General features: G+C 44.5%; 1 protein-coding gene across 20 annotated transcripts in view; it reads left to right on the forward strand.

The window, feature by feature from the left end:
• The window catches only part of neb (nebulin), a 347384-nt gene that overhangs the window by 47764 nt on the left and 275324 nt on the right, over positions 1–24296 (forward strand). For all 20 annotated transcript variants that reach the window (XM_085986921.1, XM_085986920.1, XM_085986925.1 and 17 more), the window contains 11 exons: positions 1300–1407; positions 3810–3923; positions 6682–6879; positions 7085–7192; positions 8057–8155; positions 9633–9737; positions 12532–12639; positions 15057–15368; positions 17125–17331; positions 18652–18756; positions 21572–21679. In XM_085986921.1, the coding sequence (XP_085843047.1) occupies positions 1300–1407; positions 3810–3923; positions 6682–6879; positions 7085–7192; positions 8057–8155; positions 9633–9737; positions 12532–12639; positions 15057–15368; positions 17125–17331; positions 18652–18756; positions 21572–21679 (1572 nt within the window). The remainder of the gene's footprint in view (positions 1–1299; positions 1408–3809; positions 3924–6681; positions 6880–7084; positions 7193–8056; positions 8156–9632; positions 9738–12531; positions 12640–15056; positions 15369–17124; positions 17332–18651; positions 18757–21571; positions 21680–24296) is intronic.

Genomic DNA, 24296 nt, shown 5'->3' on the forward strand with positions numbered 1-24296 from the left:
GCTAGTTTTTAGTTGAATTCAAAGTCATTTATATGGAACTTTGTCAAAGGCTTTCTTAAAGTCCAACTGAACAATACTTAATTTACACCCTCAAAGAAGTCAAAGAGATTTGTCAAGCAAGATCTGCCCATAAATTCACATTGGCTGTTATAAGTACTCTTCCAGATTACCCATATAGAATAGTTTCCATTATTTTACCTGTTAGTGATGTTCAGCTATTGCACCTGTAGTTACCTGGGTCAGATTTGTTGCTTTTTAAAACATAGATACTGTATTAGCTTGTTTCAAGTGTCTGTCCTTCATGGTGATAAGCAGTGCCCTGGAAATTTTCTCCCTCATCTCCTCAGAGTCCGCGGGTTTATCCCAGGGATTTATTAGGCTTGAGTCCCTTTAACTCATTAAGCACATCTGCCACACTGACTTCAAATTCCTCTAGGATAGTGGGCGTGCTACAAAAATTAGACGGGTCCATGTTTTTTTTGGTGACTACATCTAGAAAATATTAATTTGATATTTTATATATTCCACCTTCAGTTCCAGTGTCACTTTTATCTCTTAGCTTCCTCTGTAAATATTCCTACTCTGAGAATGTTTTAGTATAATATTTAACATCTTTTACTATGCTCATCTCTTTGGCCCTTTATGCGCTTCTAATTTCCTTTTTCAGCTATTTTAGCTAAATCTGAGACCCCTAGAGCTCTCCCCTTCCTTTTTCTTGTACTCTTAGTATGATTTGGTCATGCTAGTACTTTTAAATTGCCCTAATCCCACTTTAGTTTACATTTATTTTTCTTGCGTATTTGGCATTATATTGTTTTTAAAAATGTTTCATTTTTCCTCAACCAAGATATCCTTTAGTAATATTTCTCAGTTAAATTCTTTTAATTCACCTTCATTCCCTTGAACATTCCCTTTGTAAAGTCATATATTTTCCTCTTGGCCCTTTCTGGTGTTTATTATCTTAATCTTGAATTTAATCATGTTGTAGTCAATGGTCTCCAAAACCTCCACGACTGGTTTGTTTTCATCACTACCTGTGGGGAAACAGTTAACGTTCACCTGTCATGATGACTGTCGAGTTCAGGAACTGGCATATAAAGAATTTCAGATACCAACCTGTTTCCTACTAAGTTTTGCCACAGTATCTGAGTACAGTAAACCATGCACTATAAAGCTACATTTTACATATAAACCTTAAAATAACTAAGCACTGTTGGCTACTTTCTGTCTGTAAAATGTCTCCAAAGACACGTGGCATTGCCTGTCCTTTCTTACCTGATTCTTTCTTTCTGTTGCTAGAATTGTTACAACTTTGACTGGAACAAATATAAGGCCAAGCATTGCAATATCAGAAAGGATGCAATCCCTGTTATTGCAGCAAAGGCACACCAAGATATTGCAAGTGATGTAAGTAATTTTGAACTATTTCTAACCTCCATATGTGCAGCGAATGGAATATTCCGAAAAGTCAAACAGAAACTGCTATCACAAGGAGTAGTTGAGGTGAATAGCACAGATGCATTTAAGGGGAAGTTCGATAAACACATTAGGAAAAAAGGAATAGAAGGATATGTTGGTAGAACTAGATGGAGTAGGGTGGGAGGAGGCTCAGGTGGAGCAGAGACACCAGCATGCATCAGTTGGGCTGAATGGCCTGTTTCTGTGCTGTACATTCTATATAATCCTATGTAATTATATGCAAACTGCTGGAAATGTGCAGCAGCGCTGTATGCATCTGAAAAGATAGGTTAACATTTTGGGTGTATTGTGGCAAAGCCACTAAGACTCTCACAGTGACTGGTACAATTGCCTTTAATCATGTTTATTACTTTTTAATGTTGGCTCTGGTTAAACAGAGCTAGATCGACAAAATCCCGATCTGACGCGATGACGTCATCACGTGGGTCATGTGACGTTCCAATGGCGGGAAACGTGATGACGTCATGACGTCAGAGGTAGAGGGCGTTTCCAGCTAGTCCTCGTGTGGAGTGATAGTGAATAGACCTGTTTAGAGCTTCTCCTGCATTTTCTTGTTTTGTAAAGTTTTAGTACATTAAACTCAGTTTGTTAACTACTAGTGAGTTTATAGATTCTTTGCTAGGAGTGCAGCGACTCCTACAGTATCCTACTATCAGAACTGGAAGCTAGAAGATGAGTGCGTCTCTATATAGGGTTGAGTAAAACTAGAGGGAGTAGCCAACAACAGGCCAAGATTCAGCTATGCTGATCCTATCAGGTTTAGTAGCCCATGAACAGTTTCTTTTATAATGATGGAAATAGATGAAAAACTGTTAGATGATGCACAAAGATCATCTCAGTGATGCAGTGAAAAGGCATTAAAAGAACAAAAGGGTCTGCGATTAATGAGGTAAATCGGTGGAAAATACAAAAAAAACAAAGGTACAAAATAGAGGTGGATGAGGAAAACCCTCACGAAGAAACTGGGGGAGTTTGAAGTTGCTAAGATCAGTGTGTAGACCAGAGGTCTGCAGAGTGCCCAGGGGAAACGTGAGATACTGATCTTAAAGATTCTGTTGAGCTTTATTGGAACAATGTAGGAGGTCAAAATAGGAATGGAAATTGAATGGAATTACAGGAAACTCTTTTTTATCCGACACCGACGGGACCGTCGCGGTGCCGGTTGATAAAAAGTCCGGATTACAGAGAGGTATACTTACCAAGGTATGAGAGCCCCGTACACGGCCACAGGTGCAAGAGCCCCGGTTACACGGCACTTGTGCAGGAGTCCTGGTTACACGGCACTTGTGCAGGAGTCCCGGTTACACGGCCACAGATCTAGGAACCCCGGTTACATGGCCACTAATATATAATATAACTTACCTGAACCTACTCCTGAATTTTGCCGGTTAAGAGAGATTTCTGGATATTTAGGTGCCGGTTAAAAGAGAGTTTCCTGTAGTTGGCAAATTGGCGACCCAATCTGCAATTGGTCTCCCCATTGTAGAGGAGACCATACTATAAGCAGCCAGTGGTGTGCTAGATTGGAGAAAGTACATGTACATTGCTGTCTCACACAGAAGGGATGTTTTAGGCTAGAATATTTCCGGTTCTGTCCCATTACTTTAGTCTCCACTTTCAATGTTACCGTCAACATAGGATTAAACATTTTCTGAAATATAAAATAGGACTGCATAGCTCTGTAACAAATGGAACTCATTAAGACTTAGCTATCTTCCGTTTTGATGTTCATGGACAAGCACTCAATAATTTGTATTTTAAAAGTGCCCAGCAGGGGGACTGGATAGTGCAGTGGGTTAACCATTAATCCTGCAGCTCTAAGTCTCGGGTTCAATCCAGCCCAAGCCAATGGGGTGAAAGTCTCCTCTGTTTTCTGGCTGTAAGGGTCTTATATACAATACGTTCCTTGTGGGTTTGATGCACAAAACTGGCACTAATTTGGTATTAATTGGCAGTCACATTCATACGAACATACAAAAATGATGGCCAGGAAAAGACCAGCTGGTCCATCGAGCCTATCCCAAAAGCAATAGGGTGACTTGTGTGGGAAATGGAATCTGGTACTAGTTCATTTGAAGTTGGAGATGAGGGACACCCTTAAGACAGAACAGCAAGAGGTTTACTTTGCATCTAGCTGCACTATATCTGGCCAGGAGTCCTTGAAGCTGACATTGGGTTTGCCCTATGGGAAAATGTTTGATTTCCTCATCTAACATTCTCAACTTGATATTCACACAAAGAGAAAAATGAGAATGATTATTATTAGCTTTTAAATCAGTTATTGAAAATATAGTCCCACCTCATTAATGCTGGAAGTGTTTCTCTTTCAGATCAAATATAAATTAAGCTATGAAAAGTCTCGCGGGAAACACATTGGAGCTCGCAGCATAGAGGATGACCCCAAGATCTTGCACTCTGTGCATGTGGCTAAGATGCAGAGTGAGGTGAGCAAAAAGGGCCCACGCCTGCTTGGAAAACAGGCACTTTTCTGACTTACATAGGTTCAATGGAGTGGTAAGGTATGGATTTGCACTTGTGGTCCTCCCTACATTGAGTTACCCATCTCAGGCATGCCATGTGGTGGGGTGCTGAGGGAAGGGCAGCGCTTCTGTACATTGAGGGTAGCAAATTCAGGCTTTCTTTCAACTCGTTTTATTCACAGCAAAATGTAGTTTCCATAGTAAGACCTATTCTTCCTGTGGTCAGAAATACTGTATGTATGCAGTGAATGGGAATAGCATGCCACAGGATTAACAATTACCCTTTTACCATTTTATCTTGCACTGGACATTACATGGACAACCCATCATGCATTCCCATCTTTTCTGAAAGCAGAAGGCAACATGCTATCAGACCACATCGTTCAGGCTAAAACTAGTAATTGAATTTATTAATTTTAAAATTTATAGATATACTTTAACAAAATAAAATTGTTAAGATACCGATATTAAAAATTCTTATCAGACAGCAAAGATTGAATAAGTACACAAGTGATTATTTCGTACACACAATCCAATAAACTGTAACACTGACAGAGGACATTACACTTGTAAACTTTATGATATCGTGGCCTAGAAATTCGATTGTGCAGCGTCCAATATGGCGTGCAACATGCTCAGTCCGCACTGGAAGTGCATCACACGCCATATTGGTTAGGGCGTCCTGTAGTTGTCCAGGGTGTCTGTCTGAAACTGCTGTTAGGCCCATTGCTTATGTAAATCAGGGAGCTAATGCTTGCTTCAGTTCCCTTTGTTAAATTGATTAATCATTGGCCGCAGGATCACCGTGCACACTGCAGCCAGTTTTCTCAGATGCACAGTAGCCAAACATGCGGTCATTGAAGAGATCACTGGAGGCTGGCATCTAGAAAATAAGTTAATATTTTTTTTACCTGAATGTGGAGCAAGGGTGCTTCCCCTGGTTCCACATTAAAACTGCAGACTGCTGCTGGCCTATGCTTGGCCCCTTCCGCCCCCCCCTCCCCCTCCCCACTCCTAATTGCTTACCACTCAGACTTACCCTAGGCCCTCAGCCGGTCAATCTTACACCCTGACAGTCTGCCTCTGGGGCCAGAACTGGTGCCGCAGCTCAACAGAGGCCAGCGGACCAATTTTCCGTGGTCCTGCTGCTGGCTCTTCAGCAGAGTTTTCTGCACCTGGGGCGGGCCCCACGCCAGGTGCGATCCACGCTCTAGGCCAGCGTTTGCATATGGGCACAGGGATGTTGTTAACTTCTATCACAAAGCCCAGCTATGAGTTGTAGACACGACTGAACCTGAACTGCAGAGTTGAGAAAGAAAGAAAAATTTTCCATTTCTATAGAGTCTTTCACGACCACCGGACGTCCCAAGTGCTTTACAGCCAATGAAGTACTTTTTTGAAATGTAGTCACTGTTGCAATGTAGGAAACGCAGCAGCCAATTTGCACTCAGCAAGCTCCCACAAACAGCAAAATGATAACAGCCAGATAATAACAACAGAAAACGCTGGAAAAACTCAGCAGGCCAGGCAGTATCCATGGAGAGAGAAACGGAGTCAACGTTTCAGGTCGAAGTCCCTTTGTCAGAACTGTTTTAGTGATGTTGATTGAGGGATAAATATTGGCCAGGACGAACTCCCTGCTCTTCTTCGAAATGGTGCCATGGGATCTTTTACATCCACCTGAGAGAGCAAACGGGGCCTCGGTTTAACATCTCATCCGAAAGACGGCACCCCCAACTCTCTCAGTGCTGCACTGGCGTGTCAGCCTAGATTTTTGTGCTCAAGTGTCATGAAGTGGGACTTGAACCCACAACCTTCTGACACAGAGGCGAGCGTGCGGCCCACTGAGCCACAGCTGCCAGGTTATATTAGTCAAACAAGCTTCTCACATATCAGATCAAAGTTTTTCTCTCAGGACAGTAAATTTGATAACAAGCATTTGACCTTTTTAGGTAGATATTGAATGAGCACCGGTTCCCCATATCTACCCAATTACCAGACCAGTTTGCCTATTTTACTGTAGGTAACCTGACTTGCGTATCAACTAGGTTGAGCTCAAGAACTGATAGCTTGGCACCAAGGAGAGATGGCAAGCACATCTGTATTTAACATTTCAAAGACCTGACTAAGTTGCTGATGCAATCAATCGTAAGTAAAGGTCATCGACCACTCAGCAGGAGATCAATTGGCTGCCGCATCGCCTTCCTCTGAAAACAGTAGCTCTCTCTAGATAATAATATTTATATATTCACTCAATCCCAGGCATCAAGACAAAAAACATTCCTTCAGCAAGCAGCTAATAGAGTTTCATTTGAAATTCACAATGTAACGGCCTATGTAAAATTCATACGAAATTCATATAGCGATGTTACGGTTTGAAGCAAAGTGAGTTCTGCTTCCATTAAGAAGGTTACACTTGCACAACTTCATGTGGCTGGCTTCAGACCAGCTTTGGCAGAGCTGTTAACATCAGACAGATCCTAGATTTGAGATTTTTACTTGTGCGCCAGATACCTCATGCCAGAAACACAAATGTGACTGAAAACAGCAAGCTGAGCTCGTCACAAGGCCAGCAATGAGGTGATGAATTGTTCTCAGATCTTATCCACTTTCCCCCTGTCTTTCTGGTTTTTTTAAACTGGCAACTGCAGTTTCTGTTGTGATTCGATGATGCCGATCTCGGAGAAACCCAAAATTGATTATATTTATTCTCTCTTTTCAGCGTGCGTATAAAAAGGACTATGAAAGCACAAAGACCAAATACCATACTCCACTTGACATGATCAACGTCACCCAGGCCAAGAAGGCTCAGGCCATTGTGAGCAACGCAGGCTATAAGCAACCAATACATCGTTATTTTATGCCTCCTGACAGTTTGCTTCTGAATTTGGCTAAGAAATCCTACAGTTTGCAGAGCGATGTAAGTACCTAGTTTAAACTATTAGTTCACATTATTATTACTTGGGCTCAGGTTGATGTCTCCCTGACTCACTGGACCACTCACAGGATCGAAAGTGCTGTTCAAAGCACTGCTTGAGTCTCACTATTGGTTTTCTTTTACTTTGTATCATTACCTATCTAGTTATTGGTAAATAATATTCCTTCCTATTGCATTTTCTTAACAGAATGAGTATAAAGCAGATTATAACAGCTGGCAAAAAGGCATTGGCTGGATTCCTTATGGCTCCATCGATGTTGAAAAGGCCAAGAACGCTATGGATATCCTCAATGAGGTAGGTCTTTGGATTTGACTTTCCTGCAGCAGCCTTCAAACATATCATTCATTTATCATCCAAATCATTCAGTGGAAATGGGGGCAGGAGAAGAAACTCTGGTTGTGGTGTTGTGGCGGTACCACTGGTTGTCCCTTACATTGAGATACATAATTCCCTTTAACTTACCTTACTGTATGTATAACTTACCTGTTGGGGCCATTGCCCCTTTAACTTACATGTTGGGGCCGTTGCCCCTTTAAGAGGCACCCTAACGTGTTGACGTCACATCACGTACGACGTGACGTGCGTGCAGCGGCTGCCAGCCCGACTCGGCCTTCCAGGACGGCTGCCGGCACAGCCCGGCCTAGCGTCTTCGGCCGCATCGGCCAGCCGGCGGGAGCGAAGCGATCCTCCACTCCCGCGGCAAGCACCGGCACAGCCCGGCCTCGCGACCTCGGTCTCAACGGCCAGCCTCCATACCGGGAAGAGGCACCGACGCAACGGCGCAGGTCACGTAACCGCCTAAGCGCACGCGAGCGTGATGACGTCATCACGCTCTCCACAGGACTGCGAACCCAGTTCTCGTGGAGTCCCCGCTGGGACAAGACCTACACCACGGTGCTCCTACAGTCAGCCATCTTACCTGCTGTAATTAGCCTGTTCCTGTAAATAAACAACTTATTTATAGTTCGTCGAAGTCAAACTCTCTTATTTAGTGGCGATCTACACGAACCGCTACAGTGTAATCGTTTAGATAAGTTTAATATCACGTAAGTGTCAAAAGACATGCATATCTGTAAATATGATTTACTATACAGCATTCTATGCCACAAAGCATAATGGCTTCTTCTTAAAAATAAATGTCTTAATTTTCTGTAACAGAAAAAGTACCGTCAGCCTCCGAGCACCATTAAGTTCACTTCAATAGAAGACGCCCCAGAAACGCTCCTGGCAAAGCATAACCAAGAACAGAGGAGTGATGTAAGTAGAACATTCAGAATACCTCTTCACCTCAGGTTACTAGGAGCAATAAGATCCTGGAATGTAGATATTGCGAAACATGCTTTGCTTCTAATTTTAAAACATGCTGAAATTAAATACTTGATTAATGATCTGAAAGATGTTTGTTTTTCTGCTGGTGCAGCACATGTTCAGTAGATATCACTAAAATTCGCAGGTATGGAACCTCGAAATGAACAAGTTCAAGTGACAGACACTTCTAAAAGTCAAGCTGAGATTGCGAAATACAGGAATGGTTTGGTGAATAAAGTGAAAATTTCACAGTAAAATATTTTCTCCTCCATTCTCTTTAAAGGTCCCTACCCTTCATCTCCCTGTAGGTTTTACCATGTCATACATTTATTCTTTAAACCGTGAAGGTGCACAGTCTAAAGATGCCAGGCTTCTCGCACAGCTGCTCTGGAGAAGGTGCGAGGAGATAGATGAGAAAAAGAACAGATAAACGTTTCATTTTCATTCTGTTTTCAGTGGAAAAGTACTTGCCTCCATTCAATGTCTTCCTCCTTCACCCTCCAACAGCGGATATAATCTCACCCTGAAGGGGATCATGATTTTTTTTCCCTCAAATTGGCCTGGGTTTTCTATCTGGTTTTTCGCCTCTACCAGGAGATCACATGGTTTCAGGTGGGGAATGGAGAGTATATATTATGATTCACAAAGTATTGCAATTGTGTGGGACAGGCTTGATTGACCAGAGGGTCTTTACCTGTCCGTCAGTGTTCGTATGTTCATAAACAATCACCGTACTACTTTGGTACAGCAAGTGGATTCACCAGCTCTTTGGCTGAAACCTCAATGGTAACCATTGTGCACTGAACAAACACTAGACGCAGGATTTGAACTCTGCGTTTGTCACATATTTAATTTATCCTTCCCCTTTTATATATTTAATATCCTGTCTTAAAAGCCTTCTGCCACCTCACCCAACTGTGACCTCGATAGGCAAGTCTTCACCATAGCGGCCATCACAGGCAATCCTAACACTGTCCTCATTCAAGATCCAGACATACTCGCCTTCTGCAATCACCACATAGTGATTAAGAGGAGGAACTATGGTTGGTTTTCCCACCCCCCCCTTCTATAGCACCCTTTCTGCAGCCCTGTCTCAGATAAATTGATTGAGCACAGACCAAGGACCAAGCCTGGGACTTTCACGGTCTGCGTGGCATAGCAGCAGACCAAGTGGTTCTGTGCGTTTTGATATAATAGATACAACCCCACAGGCATAATAATAATATGCAACATCATTACTGACTCATATCTCTGAAGAGCACAAAAATGTATCTGATCTTCTCATTTACCTGCACATGTCTGTACATTTAGTGCTAGGCATTGATCATCCTTCCCAATGCTGGCAGCCTCTTAACTTATTCTGAGCATTCGTTATAACATGTTAAATACCACAGTCTCACATTTTTGTATTTTTTTTGTGATTTAGATAAACTACAAAGCTAAAGCAGAGAAGATCATCCACAAGTACACCTATCCTCCAGATTTACCAGAGTTTATTCAGGCCAAAGTCAATGCTATTAATAGCAGTGATGTAAGTACCTTTGCTTAGATTTGTTCAAACGCAGCAGCCATCTTTTCTACCAAATGGAGTTGTGGTCAGCCATGATCTAAATGAATGGTGCAACAAGCCCAAGGGGCTGACTAGCCTACTCCTGTTCCTATGTGGCAATGGCCAGCTCATGAAAGAACAAGTACCGCTTTAGAGGTGATTTACATTTAACAGTATTCAAAGTGCAGCTATTTCAGTGTCTCAAATGGTGTGTGTAACATACACCTGACATACACACTAGGAAGTTCTAATGCGCAGGAAAAATTTCTATGACATTTGGGCCAGGGTTTTCTGCTTGTCCGCTGGCAAGCTGGCACTTTCCCCCATTCCCTTTAACGGACAGGAAAATCTCAGGCTGCCAAGCGCATAACCCCGGCCTTCGACTCCAGATTGAGCCGACCTTTGTTTCAGAGGTTAAACACGATGGCCTGGATTTGAATTAAGATTTTTTTTTTAAATCTGGAAATAAAAAGCTGGTATCAGTAAAAGTGACGACGACGCTGTTGGGTTGTCTTAAAAAGCCATCTGGTTCACTGATGTCTTTCAGGGAATGAAACCTGCCATCCTTACCCGGTGTGGCCTATACCTGACTCCAATCCCACACCAATGTGATTGACTCTTAACTGCCCTTGGTTGTGGCCTAGCAAGCCACTCAGTTGTATCAAAATCAAGGCAGGCGCCTACACCCCAAGAATGAATATTTAAAAAATAAAAATAAACCTTGGCGGTACCCGGATCAATAAAGATTATTGGGCCTTTTTCCCTTGGTGGTAGCAGTTAATGCCGAATTCCAGATGTTCTCTTTGCCTTTAATAATAGAGGGTTATCACCAAAAGGGCTAGACACATTATGAGGGGAGGGGAAGGATGGCATCCATGGGACAGCAATTTCCCATTTTCATGGTACTCGAGGTTGGAATTGTTCTCTCAATGAGTCTCTTTCATTGTAAACAGGTCTCCTTTCTGTTAGATGTGACTGTGTCTTCAAATGACGTTTGAGGAAAGTGGGGAAACAACAAAGATATTCTTAACTGTTCAAAATGAACTCCATTTACCACTCAGTTGTAATTTCTGCCTGCTACTCATCTTCACCAGCGATTCCAAAAATAACAATCTGCTGCAAAATCAGAAGTTCCCCAGGTGGGCACTTAAGTATTCGTGGCAGGTACTGCCTGCAGTGCCAAATTACCAAACTGGGTGGTACTTAAGGGAATGGTAGCGTAATGGTAATGTTACTGGACTAGTAATGCTGGAGGCCTGGACTAATAGTCTGGAGACATGAGTTCATAATCCCACCACAGTAGCTGGGAAATTTAAATTCAGTTAATTAAATAAATCTGGAGTAAAAAGCTAGTATGGTGACACATGAAACTACCGGATTGTTGTAAAAACCCATCTGGTTCACTAATGTGCTTTAGGGAAGGGAAATCTGCCGCCCTTACCCGGTCTGGCCTATATGTGACTCCAGACCCACAGCAATGTGGTTGACTCTTAACTGTCCCCTGAAATGGCCCAGCAAGCCACTCAAGGGCAATTAGTGGATGGACAATAAATGCAGGCCTTGATTACGATGCCCACATGAACAAAATTTAAAAAAAAACTAGAACCACCTGGCCACAGCTGTTGCTACACTATTCACAAGTGTTAAATAAATGAAGGCATTCTGTTTTTATTTTCTCTCCTTTTCTATATATTTACTCCTCTATTTTGGTTTCCCCTGCACCATTCACAATAGAGAGAACAGAAAACCTCGGCCTTCAACTTCAGACTGAATCGATCCCTAGAGAATAGAAGACCAAGGGGATGATTGAGGCGTCTCTCTGACAGCCCATCTAAAGCCAGGAACTCATCCCGGGGTAGGGGAATGGCAGGCTCAGATCCATTCCCGTCAATCTGTGCTGTAGCACATCAGTCACAACATAAGGATAGATACAGAGAACCTATTTTCCCTGATGGGGGAATCAAGAACGAGGAGGCATATTCTTAAAATTAGAGCTGGCCCATTTAGGAGGGAAATCAGGAATTATCTCCCCAAAAGGCTGTTGATTGCTGCGACAATTGGAGCTTTCGAGTCTGAGAGCGATAGATTTTTGTTAGGTTAGGGTATCGAGGGATGTGGAGCAAAGGTGGGTAAATGGAGTTGAGGTACAGATCCACCATGATCTATCTGAATGGCAGAGCAGGCTTGAGGGGCTGAATGGCCTCCTCCTGTTCCTATGTTCCTAGACCTCTGCCAGTACTGCTCTTGACTTGGGCGCTAATACCTACCTGAGAGTGACTTAAGATGTTCTCTTCCTCGCTCAAAGAAAGCATCTGGCTTTCATTCAGCATCTCACTGACAGCCCATCGAAAGCCAGGAACTCATCTCGGGGTAGGGGACTGGCAGGCTCAGAACTGTTTCGTCAATCTGTGCTGCAGTACATCAGTCACAACACCAGATCAAGTGATTTGACATGCCACATTCAGCGATAAATCCCCCAAATTTCTACACTTATCGCATGCAATGGCATTTTCTGCCTGAGTACCGAAATTGTGCGACCTGCAGGCAGTGACTTTGGCAATTTCTGAGCGAATTGAAGCGATAACTGATTGCATGCTCTAACTGTCAGCAATGTGGCTGAATAAGACTTTATTTTGAATCATCGTGCACACTGCACACCAGATAATGTGCCAGCTCAGTTCAATGGGTGTTTCTTATTTCATTTTTATATAGTTTTGAGCCGTGTCAGCATGACTCCTTGCTGAATAATTTAATTAAAGATCATTTTCATTTGCAGAACTGCTACAAGCAAGCATGGAAAAAGGATTTAGCAAAGGGTTATAACCTCACCTTCGATGCTATTCCAATTATTGCTGCTAAATCTGCCCGGCATAATGCGAGTGATGTAAGTATACAATGTTCATATTTTACTTTTAATTGCACTTTATTATAATTCATCCCCATATCATTTTATTCCAACCCTTTACATTCCTCTTGTGCCATGTGGTATGGATAAGGTAGATATAAGATAGTGATAAGGTTGATTGACATGGTAGATGCTGAGAGGTTGTTTCCCCTGACTGGTGAATCTAGAACTAGGGGGCACAGTCTCAGGACAAGGGGTTGGCCATTTAAGACTGAGATGAGGAGGAATTTCTTCATTCAGAGGGTTGTGAATCTTTGGAATTCTCTACCCCCAAGGGCTGTGGATGCTGAATTGTTGAGTATATTCAAGGCTGAGATCGATAGATTTTTGGACTCTAGGGGAATCAAGGGATATGGAGATCGGGCGGGAAAGTGGAGTTGAGGTTGAAGATCAGCCATGATCTTGAATGGTGGAGCAGGCTCGAGGGGCCATATGGCCTACTCCTGCTCCTAATTCTTATGCTCTTATGTTGAAGTTATTGAACTTGGACAATGAGTATAGGACTAGTGGACAAAAATACAAAATTCACAAGCCTGGTGCAAGGTTAGAGTTTAGAAAAAACTTTTTCTCAGTGGACATGTGGAACAGATGCCCAGACAGAGTATTTGATCAATTTTCATTTAAAACTTTATAAAAGAGGCAGGGCTATTCCACTAGAGGGTGAATTGGGGCCACGTGTTGTAGGTCTGTCTCCAACTCATGCTCACTGTGAGTGCTGCACCCTGCTGGGAGCTCAGGATCATGAAACTACGCAGATGCTTTCTACTCACTCCCTGTCCCTTCATAAACTGGAGAGAATGGGAGCTCACTGTGTGTGTAATTGAAGGACTGTGACCTAACACTGCTCCACAGAAACATCAACCCACAATGCCATCAAGTCAATGAGCAAAAGGACTGCTGGCTAACATATTCTAAGGTTAAAGAGTGTGAATACTAAGATGGGAGGGAAAGTAGTGAGTGAGGAGGACATAAAAAACCTGCAAGGGGACATAGACAGGATAAGTAAGTGGGCAGAGATTTGGCAGATGGAATACAATACTGGAAAGTGTGAGGTTATGCACTTTGGCAGGATAAATGGCAAGAAACTGGAAAGTACTGAAGTACAAAGGGGTCTGGGGGTCCTGGTGCACGAAACTCAAAAGGTTGGTATGCAGGTGCAGCAAGTGATTAAGAAGGCCAATGGAATGTTGGCTTTCATTGCTAGGGGGATAGAATATAAAAATAGGGAGGTATTGCTTCAGTTGTACAAGGTATTGGTGAGACCGCACCTGGAATACTGCATACAGTTTTGGTGTCCATACTTAAGAAAAGACATACTTGCTCTCGAGTCAGTACAAAGAAGGTTCACTCGGTTAATCCCGGGGATGAGGGGGTGGACATATGAGGAGAGGTTGAGTAGATTGGGACTCTACTCATTGGAGTTCAGAAGAATGAGAGGCGATCTTATTGAAACATACAAGATTGTGAAGGGGTTGGATCGGGTGGATGCGGGGAGGATGTTCCCGATGATGGGTGAAACTAGAACTAGGGGGCATAGTCTTAGAATAAGGGGCTGTTCTTTCAAAACTGAGATGAGGAGGAACTACTTCACTCAGAGGGTGGTAGGTCCATGGAATATGCTGCCCCAAAAAGCTGTAGAAGCTACATCATTACATAAATTTAAAACAGAAATAGACAGTTTCCTAGAAGTAAAGGGAATAAAGGTTTATGGGGAGCGGGCAGGAATTTGGACATGAGTCTAGGTTCGGATCGGACATGGCCCTGTGGGTAGCGGAGCGGGCCCAGGGGCCGTGTAGCCTGATCCTGCTCCTAGTTCGTGTGTCTAATTCTGTTAGATTCAGGAGATGGTTCTGTGATAGTAGATTGGCGGTTAGGATCAGATCAGCCATGATCTTATTGAATGGCGGAGCAGGCTCGAGGGGCCGATTGGCCTACTCCTGCTCCTATTTCTTATGTTCTTATGTTCTTATGAAATTAAAGGAGTTTAATCAAAATGATTAGAGACTGAAGAAATATCCTTTAATGATGCCAGTTTAGTTAATGGCCTACAAAATTGTTCTTTTTAAAGTAGCATACAAACGTGTTTGGAAAATTCTTTATCCACTATTTTAACAGAGATAATACTCTATTTAAAATAATCATGTTAGTGCTGCATTAAAACAGCAGACAAGGACATTTCATACAAGCACATTAGGTTTATATTTGAAGAGCCTAATTTCAATGCAAAAGTCACAGTGTTTGTTGAGATATTGTCATTAATTGCCTACAAAAACCCTTGGCTCTTAATACTTTAAACTTTGCATGTACTTTTATTCTAATGGTGAGGTTGCTTTGCTGTTGAGAAAAGTAGTCCTATTGTAACATCACCTGCTGTAATTTGAACTATTATTTCACAGGTCAAATACAAGAAAGCTTATGAGCAAGCGAAGGGCAAACAGTTTGGCTTTCGTAGCCTGCAGGACGACCCTAAGCTGGTCCACTCCATGCGCATAGCCAAGATTCAGTCTGACCGTGAATACAAAAAAGACTACGAAAAGAGCAAGACCAAGTATCACACACCGGTGGACATGTTCAATATTACTGCTGCCAAGAAGTCCCAGGAAGTGGCCAGCAACTGCAACTACAAGCGTCTGATCCACAACTACACCTACCTGCCAGACGCCATGAGCGTGGCGCTGTCCAAGAACATGATGAAGATACAGAGCGACGTAAGTCACAACGTTAAATGAGAAATATGATTTCTTGCTTTCTCTCCGTGGGGAGTATAGCAGGCTTCCATCTCCAACCAGAACGGCCGTTCTTCAGCGCTTCAGCTTGGCTCAGTTCGTAGCTCTCATGTCTCTGGGCATTGAGAGGGACGTAAGCCAATTAAGCAGAGAATTTGAAAACCATAGCTTTTGAAATTACTTTAAGTGAAGTTGTGAATGTAAGAAAGTTACTCATCTTTCTTTGCTCAAAGTAAGAGAGTCAAATCTTAATAACAGAAATTCACTGAGATAAGACAAATTAGCTCTTTGTATCAGAGGTTTCTGCAGCATTCAGGATGGCTCTGAGCTGGTCTATTCCATGCTGGTCCATTCCAAGTTGCAGACAGAGATGAATCAATAACTCACATTTATATAGCAGCTTTAATGTAGTAAAACATTCCAAAGCGCTTCATCGGAGCGTTAGCAGACAAAATTTGACACCAAGTCACATAAAGAGGTATTAGGGTAGGCGACCAAAAGCTTGGTCAAAGAGGTAGATTGTAAGGAGCGAATTAAAAGAAGAGAGAGAGGTGGGAAGGTTCAGGAGAGAATCCCAGAGCTTAGGGCCTAGACAGCTGAAGGCTCGGCCCCCAATGGTGGGGTGGAGGGAATTGGAATGTCCGACACCAGAACTGGAGGAACGTAGAGTTCTTGGAGGGTTGCAGGGCTGCAGGAGGTTACAGAGATAAGGGGCAAAGACACTAAGAAGCACAAATTCTAGCTTCAGCAGAACAAAGAATCAAGTCTGCTCCGGGGTAACAAAAATCTCTGTAAGCAGGAAGTCCAGTGACTGCATGCAGTCAAAGGACCAGGACCTAATTCAATTCAATTTCAATTTCAATTTTATTTGTCACGTAACCAAATACAACAAGTGAAATCCAGTCAGTGAAATGCTTTTTTCTTAACGAGCCGAGCGCACCAAGCAGCAAAGGACACTTAGCTGCCTGGTACGCACGGAGCCCGCAAGGACGGCAGCCATCTTCATTGGCGCCATCACAATAGGGTCCGCTCTTGCCTCGCTCCGCCTTTCCCCGCACTCCTGCCCGACAATCTTCAGCCGCCATGGTACCGACGTCCCGGGGCCTGCTTCTCCCTGGCTCTCCTTCTACTTATAGCCAAGATGAGCTTGTAATCTGTGCCAGTGAAGCATAAAACCATTTGAATTAACTCAGTCGTTGTTGCGTTATTAAACTTTAAGTGAAAGGCCATCGTATCTGTGTTTGTGAATGCATGAAAAGTCCTTAGCTAAGTGCTTGATAAAATAGGACAAATCCTTACTTGCTACCTATGGGTTGTTTAACTTCTACATACAAAGCATTTTATCCCTATAGCCTGTTTCCTGAGGTGGGGTAGTGATATGGGGTAAATTCTGTGAGGCACCATTGCTAGTGTAGAGTCTTGCTAGATGGGAGTTGTGTGGGAGACAGGGCTATACCATTATAGGGCCAATTCTGCAACCCAAGCTCCTGTCTAGTGAAGCTCCACACTGAGACTGGAGCTCACAAGATTTACCGTACATTGCTCTGTTCTTGAAAAATTCCATAACATTGGTAAGGTGGCAATCTCTCACCATCACTGTAACGAGGAAAATTATCACCTATAACATGATCTCCTGCCACTTGGTAAATATCCTGAGTAAAATATTTACTGTTCATTTGGTAGCAGTGATGGTATGATTAATATTCTACAATTAAAATTATTTCTTTTTTCATTAAAGAACCTCTACAAATCTGATTACAATAACTGGTTTAAAGGCATTGGCTGGAGCCCCATTGGTTCGATGGATGTGGAGCAAGCAAAGAAAGCTGGAGAGGCACTCAATGAGCATAATTACAGACTGCAGCCAGGCACTCTCAAGTTTACCAGTGTGCCTGACTCAGTTGAAATGGTGCTGGCTAAAGCCAATGCATTGCAGCTTAATGATGTAAGTGGATCTTCACAGAATATCAGACGGTGTGTGTATTCCATTTCACATTTTTCTAGTGTCCTTTTGCACCTCAATGGCTTGTGCCCTTGTTCACATTATTTCAGCTATGACAGCACGTGGATGAATTGGGAGTTCCTGTGCATTTTTGTTTTGGTATCAGGGCCTCTCTGTGTTCAATGGGAAGTATTTTTAACGTGGGCAAGGAAGAACTCTGCCAGTTTTTCCCTCTAACCCTCAAAGACATGTTGCACTTCTGCAATGCATCTTACCTGAGGGAGCTGCCAATACCTGACAGAATCCGATTGGCAAGTTAGAATGTCAGCTTGTGCTAGGGCATAAATCAGCAACTACATGAAGGATCACTATTTTGCCCTTAGTGGAATATAGGAGTGTTGCTACAGATGGCATTGATTTGATTTTGTATCTACAGGTAGCTGATTTTCAGAGCTCAGTTGCCTGCATCTTGTCCCACACAAAGTCCCGTTTAGACCTGCAGTTCTGTTTCCTCTGTCCACCTTTGGCGGAAGAGGATTTAGGTATCTTGGACCCACTCTCTGGAACTCCCTTGTTAAACACCTCTGCCTTATTACATCACCACCCGCTTTCAAAAGCCTCCTCAAGATCTATCACATTTGACAATGATCTGGGTCATCTCCCCGTCTCCTATTAATGCTCGGAATCCTTACATTTATTACATGAAACATGCTGTACGAGTGAACATAAGAACATAATAAATAGGAGCAGGAGTAGGCCAATCAGCCTCTCGAGCCTGCTCCACCATTCAATAAGATCATGGCTGATCTGATCCTAACCTCAAATCTACTATCACTCTACATCCCTCCCGAACCCATGTGATCTCCTGGGAGAGGCGAAAAAACAGATAAAAAAACCCAATGGCCAATTTGGGAGAAAAAATAATCTGGGAAATTCCTCTCCGACCCATCTAGGCAATTGAAACTCGTCCAGGAGATCACTGTCCCTATATTTTCTACAGTACTTACCTTCTGTAAAAGGTGATCTCCACACCAGCCAGGAACAGGAATAGAACCATCTCCTGAAATCTAACACATAATTAGAACACAAGAAGTAGGAGCAGAACCAGGCTACACGGGCCCTGGGCCCGCTCCGTTACCCACAGGGCCATGACCATTCCGAACATAGACTCATGTCCAATTTCCTGCCCGCTCCCCGTAACCCCTAATTCCCTTTACTTCTAAGAAACTGTCTATTTCTGTTTTAAATGTATTTAATGATGTAGCTTCCACAGCAATGCAAGTTGTTGTTCTTGTTCTGACTTGGCTTTGCTTTACTTTATAGAAACTGTACAGATCTGGAGGAGAACAGATCAAGCACAAGTACACCTTGCCTCCAGATGTGCCTGAGTTCATTCAAGCTAAATGCAATGCTGTCAACTTAAGTGATGTAAGGATTTACCAACTTGAATTATTCCTCTAGTGTGTTACAAGTTGTTCTGTATTAACCTTTTGAGGGATAGGATAGTATTGCTGAATCATTTACAGGACAATCCCTGTTCTACCTCATTTGCTGGAACAGCCTATTCCCAAAATGCTGTTGGGGAATGCACACTTAAGCAGATGCTATCAGCCACAGTGTGAATCTTTGCAATTCTCTTACTGTATTTTTAAGTTTCTATTATGTTAAACATAGAAACATAGAAACATAGAAGATAGGAGCAGGAGTAGGCCATTCGGCCCCTCGAGCCTGCTCCGCCATTCAATGAGATCATGGCTGATCATCCAAATTCAGTACCCTGTCCCTGCTTTCTCCCCATATCCCTTGATCCCTTTAGCCTTAAGAACTATATCTAACTCCTTCTTGAATATATTTAATGATTTGGCCTCAACTGCCTTCTGTGGTAGAGAATTCCACAGGTTCACCACTCTCTGGGTGAAGAAATTCCTCCTCATCTCAGTCCTAAATGGCTTACCCCTTATCCTTAGACCGTGACCCCTGGTTTTGGACTCCCCTGCCATTGGGAATATCCTTCCTGCATCTAGTCTGTCTAGTCCTGTTAGAATTTTATAAGTTTCAATGAGATCCCCTCTCATTCTTCTAAACTCTAGCGAGTATAAGCCTGATCGACCCAATCTCTCTTCATACATCGTCCCTGCCATCCCAGGTATCAGTCTGGTGAATCTTCGCTGCACTCCCTCCATGGCAAGAACATTCCTTTTTAAACTTTCAATAATCTAACAGCAGATAGAATTTTGTTATCACCAGTGCTATCATTCAGAATTCATCTGTTCATCAACCTGCTGAGTGGTCTTGTCAGACATTTCACTGGGTGATTATGCCCGTCTGAATTATCGCCAAGATTTGATCAGTTTAATTGAAAGAATGCTATAATTAAGCAGTGGTCTATACAATTTTATGTAATTTAGTCTTTATGAATGTGTATTAGAAATTTGTGGAAAATATCTTTCTGTATAAGGGGAGTCAGTATTCCAGAGGTCATATCTTCTTCTTAGGCAGTCCCTCAGAACCGAGGATGACTATCTTCCACATTAAAAATGAGTTTGCAGGTGACTGATGAGTCCAATGCGGGACCTACAGTCTCTGTCACAGGTGGGGCAGACGGTGGTTGAAGGGGCGGGTGGGTGGGGTGCTTGGGTTGACGTGCGCTCCTTGTGCTGCCTGCGTTTGGCTTCCACTTGCTCCTGGCGAAGAGACTCGAGGTGTTCGGCGCCTTCTCGGATGCTTCTCCTCCACTTTGTGCGGTCTTGGGCCAGGGATTCCCAGGTGTCGATGGGGATGTTACACTTTTTCAAGGAGGCTTTGAGGGTGTCCTTGAAGCGTTTCCTCTGCCCACCTGGGGCTCTCTTGCTGTGCCAGAGCTCCAAGTAGAGCGCTTGTTTTGGGAGTCTCGTATCGGGCATGATGTGACCCGTCCATCGGAGTTGATTGAGTGTGGTCAAAGCTTCGATACTGGGGATGTTGGCCTGAGCAAGAACACTGACGTTGCAATGGATTTTCAGGATCTTGCGGAGGCAGCGTTGGTGGTACCTCTCCAGTGTTTTGAGGTGCCTGCTGTACATGGTCCATGTCTCTGAGGCATACAGCAGGGCGGGTATCACTGCTGCTCTGTAGACCATGAGCTTAGTGCCGGGTTTGAGGTCCTGGTCTTCAAGCACTCTCTTCCTCAGGCGACCAAAGGCTGCACTAGCACACTGAAGGCGGTGTTGGACTTCGTCGTCGACGTCTGCCCTTGTTGACAGTAGGCTCCCGAGGTATGGAAAGTGGTCCACGTTGTCCAAGGCCTTGTCGTGGATTTTAATAATCGGGGAGCAGTACTGTGTGGCGGGGGCAGGTTGGTAGAGGACCTTTGTCTTACGGATGTTCAGTGTAAGGCCCATGCTCTCATACGCTTCGGTGACGGTGTTGACGATGGTTTGGAGTTCGATCTCCAAGTCAGCGCAGACGCAAGCGTCGTCTACATACTGTAATTTGACGATAGAGGATGGGACGACCTTGGATCTGGACTGGAGGCGACGGAGGTTGAACAGTTTCCCGTTTGTTCTGTAATTTAGCTTCACTCCAGTGGGGGCCTTACTGAGGGTGAGATGGAGCATTGCAGCAAGGAAGATCGAGAAGAGCGTTGGTGCGATGACACAGCCTTGTTTGACCCCAGTTCGTACATGAATTGGGCCTGTGGTGGAACCGTTGGTCAGGATCACGGCTTGCATGTCGTCGTGAAGCAGGTGGAGGATGGTGACAAACTTTTGAGGGCAGCCGAATTTGAGGAGGACACTCCATAATCCCTCACGGGTGACAGTGTCGAAGGCCTTTGTGAGATCAAAGAGATCAGAGGTCATATCAACAGCAGTTTTCACCCAACGTCAAAAGCTTAAATATGAAATAGTGCTTGAGTAAGGTTTTTGGCTAGGGCCCATGATTCTTACCCGAGCTTGAGTGTCCAGTCATGGCTGCACCAACTGCCTTAAGAGCTGGTTATAGGGCAGAATTGGTAGAGGCCGAGGATTTGGGATCCTTTCCACCCTCTGGGCTGGGGAATGGTGAGCAGCACAAGCCAGGATAACTAAAGAAAAGGAAAACCAAAAGGAGTTACAAATAGACCATTAGAAAACCATGCATGAAAACATCCTGCATCCCTCATTCATGCTACTGCTACAGGCATTTATGATGGGTGGCATTTTGCCAATGTTTATGTTTTCAATAAACAGTGTACTCTGATTAAAGGTTCTCTATTCTTTTACAGAATTGCTACAAAAAAAGCTGGAAGAAGTCACTGGCTAAAGGATATCGCCTTGAGCCTAATGCCATCCCTATTATTGCAGCCAAAGCATCACGAAATATTGCGAGTGATGTAAGTACCTAACAACATTAGACTCTGAGGCATGGATTTCACCATAACTCACAATTCAACGAATGCTCACAAATCTACGATGTCTTCCTTAATGCCTAAAGAAGTATTAGATTTGGTGGGGAGGGGGTGTATCTGGTAAGACATGAAATAAGAACAATAGTAAGTTATGGTTCCAGGTAGATGAGCTGAATGTGGGTGAGCTCCTTGGGTCAGGGTGGATGAGCTGAATGTGGGTGAACTCCTTGGGTCAGGGTAGATGGGCTGAATGTGGGTGAGCTCCTTGAGTCAGGGTAGATGAGCTGAATGTGGGTGAGCTCCTTGGGTCAGGGTAGATGAGCTGAATGTGGGTGAACTCCTTGGGTCAGGGTAGATGAGCTGAATGTGGGTGAGCTCCTTGGGTCAGGGTAGATGAGCTGAATGTGGGTGAGCTCCTTGGGTCAGGGTAGATGGGCTGAATGTGGGTGAGCTCCTTGGGTCAGGGTAGATGGGCTGAATGTGGGTGAGCTCCTTGGGTCAGGGTAGATGAGCTGAATGTGGGTGAGCTCCTTGGGTCAGGGTGGATGAGCTGAATGTGGGTGAGCTCCTTGGGTCAGGGTAGATGGGCTGAATGTGGGTGAGCTCCTTGGGTCAGGGTGGATGAGCTGAATGTGGGTGAGCTCCTTGGGTCAGGGTAGATGAGCTGAATGTGGGTGAGCTCCTTGGGTCAGGGTGGATGAGCTGAATGTGGGTGAGCTCCTTGGGTCAGGGTAGATGGGCTGAATGTGGGTGAGCTCCTTGGGTCAGGGTAGATGGGCTGAATGTGGGTGAGCTCCTTGGGTCAGGGTAGATGGGCTGAATGTGGGTGAGCTCCTTGGGTCAGGGTGGATGAGCTGAATGTGGGTGAGCTCCTTGGGTCAGGGTAGATGAGCTGAATGTGGGTGAGCTCCTTGGGTCAGGGTAGATGAGCTGAATGTGGGTGAGCTCCTTGGGTCAGGGTAGATGGGCTGAATGTGGGTGAGCTCCTTGGGTCAGGGTAGATGAGCTGAATGTGGGTGAGCTCCTTGGGTCAGGGTAGATGGGTTGAATGTGGGTGAGCTCCTTGAGTCAGGGTAGATGGGCTGAATGTGGGTGAGCTCCTTGGGTCAGGGTAGATGGGCTGAATGTGGGTGAGCTCCTTGGGTCAGGGTAGATGGGCTGAATGTGGGTGAGCTCCTTGAGTCAGGGTAGATGGGCTGAATGTGGGTGAGCTCCTTGGGTCAGGGTAGATGAGCTGAATGTGGGTGAGCTCTGTAATGAAATCTGTTTGTCTTCGTCCTGTATTTGTTTTGCACTCATGTATATTACCCTCCCCCACTGTGTGTAGTTTCACTTCCTCTTTCCCGACTAACCTGGGAGGTTCCAGGTCTTGGCTCTTGGCTCCGCCCCTGACTTCTCTTACATAAAGATCCCAGGATCTGTATGACTCATTCCTGTGAACCAGTCGGCGTGTTGAGATGTTAGCTCTGATCTTAGTGATTAAAATTGATGGGCCTTCAATACCCACAAAACTAGAAGTTATAGACTTAAACAAGTTGGCTTTAAATCACTAAGATCAGAGCTAACATCTCAACACGCCGACTGGTTCACAGGAATGAGTCATACAGATCCATTGAAGGCCCATCAAGTTCCTTGGGTCAGGGTAGATGAGCTGAATCTGGGTGAGCTCCTTGGGTCAGGGTAGATGAGCTGAATGTGGGTGAGCTCCTTGGGTCAGGGTAGATGAGCTGAATGTGGGTGAGCTCCTTGGGTCAGGGTAGATGACCTGAATGTGGGTGAGCTCCTTGGGTCAGGGTAGATGAGCTGAATGTGGGTGAGCTCCTTGGGTCAGGGTAGATGAACTGAATGTGGGTGAGTTCCTTGGGTCAGGGTGGATGAGCTGAATGTGGGTGAGCTCCTTGAGTCAGGGCAGATGAGGTGGATGTGGGTGAGCTCCGTGGGTCAGGGTAGATGGGCTGAATGTGGGTGAGCTCCTTGAGTCAGGGTAGATGAGCTGAATGTGGGTGAGCTCCTTGGGTCAGGGTAGATGAGCTGAATGTGGGTGAGCTCCTTGGGTCAGGGTGGATGAGCTGAATGTGGGTGAACTCCTTGGGTCAGGGTAGATGGGCTGAATGTGGGTGAACTCCTTGGGTCAGGGTAGATGGGCTGAATGTGGGTGAGCTCCTTGGGTCAGGGTAGATGAGCTGAATGTGGGTGAGCTCCTTGGGTCAGGGTGGATGAGCTGAATGTGGGTGAGCTCCTTGAGTCAGGGCAGATGAGGTGGATGTGGGTGAGCTCCGTGGGTCAGGGTAGATGGGCTGAATGTGGGTGAGCTCCTTGAGTCAGGGTAGATGAGCTGAATGTGGGTGAGCTCCTTGAGTCAGGGTAGATGAGCTGAATGTGGGTGAGCTCCTTGGGTCAGGGTAGATGGGCTGAATGTGGGTGAGCTCCTTGGGTCAGGGTAGATGGGCTGAATGTGGGTGAGCTCCTTGGGTCAGGGTAGATGAGCTGAATGTGGGTGAGCTCCTTGGGTCAGGGTAGATGGGCTGAATGTGGGTGAGCTCCTTGAGTCAGGGTAGATGGGCTGAATGTGGGTGAGCTCCTTGGGTCAGGGTAGATGAGC

The sequence above is a fragment of the Somniosus microcephalus genome, chromosome 4 (assembly GCF_052327205.1).
Source record: "Somniosus microcephalus isolate GS21.2 chromosome 4, FLI_Smic_1.0, whole genome shotgun sequence".
Lineage (NCBI taxonomy): Eukaryota > Metazoa > Chordata > Chondrichthyes > Squaliformes > Somniosidae > Somniosus > Somniosus microcephalus.